At 59.4% G+C, this 7,829-nt stretch overlaps 1 protein-coding gene across 1 annotated transcript in view; it reads left to right on the top strand.

Annotated features, from left to right (window-relative positions):
- The window catches only part of KIF1A (kinesin family member 1A), a 70,057-nt gene that overhangs the window by 60,467 nt on the left and 1,761 nt on the right, over nucleotides 1–7,829 (top strand). Inside the window, exons 38-45 of the mRNA XM_003798281.2 lie at nucleotides 1,436–1,550; nucleotides 2,556–2,689; nucleotides 3,496–3,557; nucleotides 3,921–4,066; nucleotides 5,003–5,203; nucleotides 5,675–5,752; nucleotides 6,488–6,612; nucleotides 7,217–7,364. Of these exons, the coding sequence (XP_003798329.1) occupies nucleotides 1,436–1,550; nucleotides 2,556–2,689; nucleotides 3,496–3,557; nucleotides 3,921–4,066; nucleotides 5,003–5,203; nucleotides 5,675–5,752; nucleotides 6,488–6,612; nucleotides 7,217–7,364 (1,009 nt within the window). The remainder of the gene's footprint in view (nucleotides 1–1,435; nucleotides 1,551–2,555; nucleotides 2,690–3,495; nucleotides 3,558–3,920; nucleotides 4,067–5,002; nucleotides 5,204–5,674; nucleotides 5,753–6,487; nucleotides 6,613–7,216; nucleotides 7,365–7,829) is intronic.

The following is a 7,829-nucleotide window of genomic DNA, read 5'->3' as shown; positions in this document are numbered from 1 at the left end:
CAAACTTGGGGGGAAGGGGGACTGCAAGGCCAGGCCCGGGGGCTCCAAGTAGGCCTGTATCCCAGCCTCGAGGGCAGCACGCCTGGGGGCCCTGAGCCCTGCCTGCTGCCCAGTCAGCTGGCCCTGGGCCTGGTGACGTACTCGTTCTGATGTCTCCATCTCTTCTGTGTGTGTACGTGTGTGTCCTGGCTGCCTTGCCTTTAGCATTTCATTCGGAAGTGACACTAGGTACAGCTCCCTTTTCTCCCCCGTACCCGCTTGGTCTGTCTTCTTCTGCTTTCTTGATCGAGTTCCTTCTTCCTTGACGTCTGCCTGCTCTCTGCCCCGTTCTCTGACAGCCCTCTGTTCCTACCCTCCTCTGGGTCTCTCCTTGGGGACATGTGTCTGACAGTGGCCCTGCCCTGTTCCCCTGCTTCATTCCATGGCCCTGACTCATGAGACCTGTGCCCTGCACCCCCAGACTGCGCCGTGCAGTAGACAGGGCAGTGTGGGCCCCCACAGGGCCTTGGTGCCTTACTGGGCCTGGCCATGTTGGAGCCGGTGCTGCCATCCAGCTGTTCTGTGTCTCTGAGGTGTGTCTTTGTTAGGATGCTTGGATGGGAACCGGGCAGGGGGGTGGGGGCCCCACACTATGGATTGAGGCATATTCTCCACCTCAAATGTGACTAATTCCCCAAATGAGCACCCAGCTTGGGAGGAATGTTGAGGAATCTGCTGTTTGGAAGGCTGGAAGCAAGAGCCGTCACCTAACAGGACTCTGTTCTGATCCCAGGGGTGTCTGGAGGGCAGTGGGACCTCAGAATCTGGCCCCTGGGAAGGAGCTTGAGGGCCTCTGGCTCACACCCTGTTCACCTGGGCTCGAGGTCAGGCCAAAGAAGGCAGCCTATCTCCTGTGTGCCCGAAGGGGACCTCGCGGCAGCCCTGTTTCCACTCCAAGCATCCTCCCCAATGGGCCTTCCCCTGGCAGAGGGCGAGTCTGCTGATGGAGGCCTTGGGCTATGAGGGCTTCACAAACCCAGGCGAGGCCCCTTCAGGTCTAAGGAGAGACAGGTGCCTCCTTACTCAGACAGAGCTGGGGCCCCCTGCCAGGGCTCCACCCTCGTCTTCCCCATTCTGTCCTGTCCTCTCCTCCCTTCCTGCACCCTTTCCCTTCCTGACCTCTGATCCTCACTACCTTCCTTTCCTCTCAGCTTCAGTGGGGCTCTGTCTGCCCTGGAGCTCAGCCTGGTGGCAGCACTCTGGTGGCCCCTGCTCAACGTGGTCCCGAGTAAGGAGGAGCCTGTCCTTCCTGGTGCCACCAGCCGGGGTTCTGGCCTGTGGCTCCAGTGGCTCTCCCTGCAGGCTGTCCACGTCTGTCTGTCTGTCTGCATGTCCCTGTCTCCACTGAGAGAGTCCCCTTGCCATTTTCTTCTACCTTGGCTCTGCTTCCTTTTAGGACCTTTTACCAGTTCGAGGCTGCGTGGGACAGCTCCATGCACAACTCTCTCCTGCTGAACCGGGTCACCCCTTACCGAGAGAAAATCTACATGACCCTCTCTGCTTATATTGAGGCAAGATATCTATGCCCAGGGCACCCCACCCATACCAGCCTTCCTCCAAAGCTTGAGGTCCTTGTGAAGGGCAGTGAGGGCACTTGTGAGTCCTGGACAACCCCAGACAACTCCGGGTTCTTCTCCCAAGGACCTCTCTAGTCCTTGAGTTAAATACATTTGTTTTAGGGGCTGTGCTCACAATTAACCCAGTTGGTTCTATGCAGTTGTAGATTTTATCCTTGGGGTTAAAAGATGGCTGTAGCACCACCGTGTGTCAATGTTCAGAACCAAAATAGTGGCGTCCCACCACACTTCCCTTGTTCCCAGGGTCTGCAGGTCATGGTAGACATGCAGGAGGCGGCTGGGAGCATGGGTGCTTCTTGCTGGGCATGGTAGTGATGGAAAAGGTGGTTTGGGGGCTGTGGGGGTAGGATTACTGCCAGACACACCACCTCTCCTTAGAGCCTAATCATCTTGGCTGTGACATGGGGATGCTGTGACCATCTCATGGGGTAGTGGTGAGGTTGGGCTGCCAGCCAGACTCTGCCCAACACATGCCCAAGACACACCAGCCATGCAGGGCAGAGCGACCACAAGCTGCAGGAAGGCAGAGGAGTGAGCTGTTCAACAGTTGGCATGTTGTCTACCATGAACTCTCTGTGGCATATTAGAGTTAAAATGTGCATGCATGGACAAGGCCAGGCTCAAACTTCATGGGCATTAGGTGGGGGAAGATGTCGCCCCCAAGTGAGGTTGCCAAGGCCTGAGCAGGTGAAGCCCATGTCAGGCACCTGTCCCTTTGGTGGCCCAGGGAAGGCAGGGCTTTAGCTCTCTGTCTCCAGCAGGGTGTGGCTCAAGGCAAGAGCAGATGCTCTCCTGCCAGAGCCTGGGGCCTGACCTGGGGCCCTGGGGAGGCTGTGGCTTCCAGTCAGTGCTGGGCCTGGTGCCCCCAGGAGAATATTAGGGGGGGCCCAGGGCACTATAGGGTGTCCTTAGACTAAGTCCCTGGCCTGCCCATCATAGATGGAGAACTGCACCCAGCCGGCCGTCATCACCAAGGACTTCTGCATGGTCTTCTATTCCCGTGATGCCAAGCTGCCGGCCTCACGTTCCATCCGCAACCTGTTTGGCAGCGGGAGCCTGCGGGCCTCAGAGAGGTGAGCTCACCTTGGCTGGAGCTGCCTGGTCTTGCTGGGAATAGTAGTGACGGAAAAGGTGGCTTGGGGGGCAGCAGGGGCCATGAGCACCTGCAGAAGACATCATCACCATATTGGGGGCTGGAGGGAGTCTGGGCCAGCCTGCACAGGGAGTGGGCAGGTGGAGCAAGGCCCTAGATGCCCACCTTGTGGATGGTCTGGGGGTCACACCTCACCCCTCCTCATGACCTTGCTCTCCCAGGACCACAGGAATCTGTGACTGGGAGGAGGAAGGTGCTTGTGAGTTAGGACTCAGAATCCCAGAGGGCCCTTCACATCATTCAGAGGCCACCAGTGACTGTGTGACACTGCTGAGTGGCAGGCCTTGTCACCATAAGAGAGTTGCTGAGGGGGCCTTGGTGCCATCAGTACGATGGGAACAGGAGGGTTTGTCTGTGAGGCTTTTGGTGCCTTGAGGGGCTGGAGGTGCCAGATGCTGGGTTCTAGGGACACATGTGCTCATGCTGCCTGTATCACCCCCAGGCTGGGACTCAGCTGGGCCCCGTAGGGACCTCGGCTCAGACCATAGTCCCCTGGGCACCTGAATGAGGCTGCCCAACCTCCCTCTGCTGGGAGGCTGCAGAGCGTCTGGATGGGATTCTGAAGAGGGGCTGATGCCCCACACCCTGGGTTGGCCACCTAGCTCGGCATGGGGTGGGACATGGGCTTTGTGCAGATTGGATGGTGGCTTGAGGCAGTGCCCGAGGTACTCACGTGTCCCTATCGTGGTGCCTGGGGCTTACGTGTTCTCCCCCTGCTCCCCACAGCAACCGTGTGACAGGCGTGTATGAGCTCAGCTTGTGCCACGTGGCCGATGCAGGCAGCCCAGGTAGGTGGCACCTGTTCTTTTGTGGGGCAGGGGCAGGGTGACCGCAGCCAAGCAGCATTTGGGGGCTGCCTCATCTGCCAAACCAAGTGAGCATCTGAGATTTCTCAAGTAGCCCTCAAATGGAGGACAGAAGGTGAGAGTGCGTGTCCAGGCTGGGACACTGTGTGGGAGAGTCAGGCCTGCTGATCACTTGGCCACCTAGGTCACCAACTTCCCCTGGCCTAGGCTGGCATGGCTCTGCAGGCCCTGGGGACAGGGGAATCTGGTCTTTGCCCTGGAGGACAGGGAGCTTCTGGGCCTCTCTGTGAGTGGCACCACAACGATCAGAGGGTGGATAGGGATGGAGTGTCTGTACCTATCCAGGGATGCAGCGCCGGCGCCGGCGGGTGCTGGACACATCTGTGGCCTACGTCCGGGGTGAAGAGAACCTGGCAGGCTGGAGGCCCCGAAGCGACAGCCTCATTCTGGACCACCAGTGGGAACTGGAGAAGCTGAGCCTGCTGCAAGAGGTGAGGGGGCCCAGGCAAGGCCCACATGGCCGTAGTCACCACGGCATGAAAGCCACTGAGGGGCCACAGTCAGTGAGTCACAGGCCACCTGCAGGGCAGAGCATGTGACATTCACACTGCCCACGATGGGGCTTCACGCACATAACAAACACAAAGCCCCTGGCTCGGCTCCTGTAGCTCAGCAGTTAGAGCACTAGCCACATACACCCAGGCAGACGAGTTTGAACCCGGCCCGGGCCCTGCCAAACAACAACTCCAACAACAGCCGGGTGTTGTGGTGGGCACCTGTAGTCCCAGCTACTTGGGAGGCTGAGGCAAGAGAATTGCTTAAGCCCAAGAGTTTAAGGTTGGTATGAGCTGTGATACCATGACACTCTACCAAGGGCAACATATTGAGACTTTGTCTCAGAAAAAAAAAAAAAAAAGCCCCCTTAGAACAGAAGGTGTGTTCTGGGCTTCAGGAGGAGAGTATCAGGCCTGCAGATGAGGAGGGGCCCCCTGGGAAGGAAGTTGCTCTGATTAGGGTAGGCCAATGCTTGGCAGCTGGTGCTGACTGTTGAGCAGGGTGTGCATATTGGAAGTGGGAAGGCAGAGGCTGTGCCCACCCCTTGGCCTTTGCTAAGGCCACCAGCACTGCAGAGCATGTCCTGAATGTTCATGTCCATCTGCTCGCTCTGGGGCCTGCAGGCTGCAGCCACGAGGCTGTTGACAGAGGGAGGCAGCTTATTTGCTGTCTGCTAAGGCTGCAGGACTTGGGTGTGGGCTCTGAGTGCTGGGGTCTTGGGGTTTGTTCTCTCGTTTCATATACTGAGGCCATCAGCCCCAGCCCAGGGGAGGCATGGGTTCTCCTGCATCTGCCCAGAGGGTCCTGCTGCTCCATGGGACTGGCCCAGCCCTCTCAGGGTGTAGCAGATGGAACTCTGTGTTCCTCTGAAGGTGGAGAAGACCAGGCACTACCTACTCCTGCGGGAAAAACTGGAGACCACTCAACGGCCAGTGCCTGAAGCCCTGTCCCCGGCCTCTAGCGAGGACTCTGAATCCCATGGCTCATCCAGCGCCTCCTCCCCACTCTCAGCTGAGGGCCGGCCATCGCCCCTGGAGGCACCCAATGAGAGGCAGCGGGAGCTGGCTGTCAAGGCAGGTTGAGCTGGTGGGCGGCCCAGCTTGCCCCCAACCCCTCAAGAGTCTGCATCATTTCTGGACAGCGCCAGTGACCCGGCATTGCTGAGGTAGCTCCAGTTGGAGCTGCCAGGAGCTGGGAGCAGGAGGGTCCCACACCCCCTCCCACCTCACCCACACTGGAAGTTTGGTGCCTTTTCCAGCACCTACCTCCTCCAAGCACCTACCTATGCCCTCTCACATACCTGCCCCCGGGGCACTCACTACATCTGCCTGGGGGTGGTTTCTTGGCTGCACAGCTGTGGGCAGCACTGCCCCAAGGGCTCCCCAGCACATTACCTGGGTGGGTTTGGGTGCTACCTCCCTGACCAGTGGGCTTGGCCTTGACCTAGCGTGCCTGGGAGAGGGGCGGGCAGAGGAGCCTTGCTGTGCCAGGACAGGGAGGTGTCCCGGAGGCCTGGCTCCTGACCCCCATGTGTCTATCTACAGTGCCTGCGCCTCCTCACACACACGTTCAACAGAGAGTACACCCACAGTCACGTCTGTGTCAGCGCCAGCGAGAGCAAGGTGGGTGGGAGGCACTGTCCAGGCTGCCCTGTGGGGCTCAGCACCCAGGGGGAGTTACTCCCAGAGGGAAAGGCAATTTCACTAGGAACACATCTCTCTGTCCAGAGGAGACCACATAGCTAGTGACCAGCTGCTCTGGGGCTATGGTGGGTAGGGACATGGGTGGGAGGTCTGCCCAGGCCCTCATAGGCTCCCACTCTCTTCCTGCCTTACCCTGTCTGGCCGGCCCTCAGCCAGCTGCCTCTATCTAAGACTGGTCATGGCCTCCTCTGGCTTCTCTCAGCCCTGGCAATTGATCCCCATCCTGTAGCCCCCAGAAGCTGCTTCTGCATTGCATTGGGCCCAGAGGTCCTACTCTGGCCATGACCTTCCACTCCAGCCCCCATGGACATCCCTAGTGCTGGCCCCATAGGGCACTGCTGGCAGATGGAGCAGCTCTGGGCAGCTCAGAGCTCCAGCCCAGCCCCTGATGAAGCAGCAGGCCCACCTCCCCAGCCAGGGCAGAGCCTGAAGTCCTGGGAGAGGCCAGGTAGGGAAGTGTGGGCTGCAGTGGGCAGGAGGTCTTGAGGCAGCCTCTTAGCTGTGGCTGTGCAGATGGGGGGCAAGGGTGCCCCAAACAGAAGGCAGAGTATAAGCAAGGGTCCAGGACACAGCCATTGCAAAGGGGCCCCACCAGGGAAAGGAGAATATTTTCCTTCCCTGTGTCCCCCACAAAAGGCCTTCTCTCCTACACAGCTCTCTGAGATGTCTGTCACCCTGCTGCGGGACCCGTCTATGTCCCCTCTAGGGGCAGCTACGCTCACCCCCTCCTCCACCTGCCCCTCTCTGGTCGAAGGGCGGTATGGTGCTGTTGACCTGAGGTGAGTACTCTGGGATCCTGGAGAAAGTTCCAGCATGAACTGACTGTGACAATGGCTGTGACTTAGGGCACAGAGTAGAGAAAGCAGGTCACACACACATTTAGGGAAGAGCCTTCAGGGGAGGGTCTGGTGTCGCTCTCCACCCCCCTCCCAGCTCCACCCTCAGGAGGAAGAAGGCTTCCTACCCTCTGTCCCACAAGTCACAGGCGCCTGGTGGGTGCCCACAGGTCCGCATCTCCCTGTACACCAACAGTGCCTGTAGACACTGTGTTCTTCAGTTTAATTGTGAAGACAGTGCTGCATCTGCTTTGGGGTGGGGGTGGGGGGCAGAAGAGCCCCTGGGAGGAGCATGTGGACCCAGTACAGCTGGACACACCCCTTCCATGGGCCCCAGGTCACACCCCTTCCATGGGCCCCTCCCTCCCATGCCCAACTTGTCCTAGAATCGGGCAGATGCTTGGCTTTCGTGGTGGGTGGACACTGGACCTGCAGCTGTGGGCACAGGTGGGCAGACTCCAAAAGGCTGCCCCATAGAGTGGCTGTGGGGCATGAAGCCCAGCTGGGGCCTCCTGCAAAGATGCAGCAGCTTCTCGCTGCTTCCCAGAAACCCACAGCCCTGCTCCCGACCGGCCAGCCCGGAGCCTGAGCCACTGCCAGAGGCCGACTCCAAGAAGACTCCCTCCCCAGTCCGGTTGACAGAGGTTGACAAGGAGCCGCAGCGCCTGCTGGTCCCTGACATCCAGGAGATCCGGGTCAGGTATGTGGGGCCCTGCCCTGCACAGGAGCACTGCTAAAGCACCACCAGGCCAGCTCTGTGCCAGTGAGGAATGGGCAGGCCCTCTCTGACTTCCCCGGGATGGGGGATGATTGGCAGGCTGCCCCTGACCTATGTACAGGAGGTGGCTCTGTGCTGGGGTCAAGTAGCCCCCATGACTCACCTGCAGGGGACAGCCATGTACTAGGGTCAGGCAGGCCTTATGGCCCCTGAGTCAGGGCTGACAATGAACACAGGGAAAGGGCAGTTGAGTGGGTCCGAGCCAGGTTCATGCAGGGACCTAGTGGTCATGGGACTTGGTGGGACAGCTCTAGGGCAACTTCATCTTTTTCATAGGTTTCCATGTTACTCCTGGGGAAACTGAGGCCCAGAGATGGGCTGCTGGGTTGGTGGCACTGGTCTCAGGCCTCCCAGGTTGGGGCTTTGCCAGCTGCCCTTTCTG

This window comes from Otolemur garnettii, unplaced genomic scaffold (genome assembly GCF_000181295.1).
Source record: "Otolemur garnettii isolate 467f Iridium unplaced genomic scaffold, OtoGar3 scaffold00133, whole genome shotgun sequence".
NCBI lineage: Eukaryota > Metazoa > Chordata > Mammalia > Primates > Galagidae > Otolemur > Otolemur garnettii.
The sequence above is the reverse complement of the archived record's forward strand: the minus strand, read 5'-3'. Positions and strand labels throughout refer to the sequence as shown.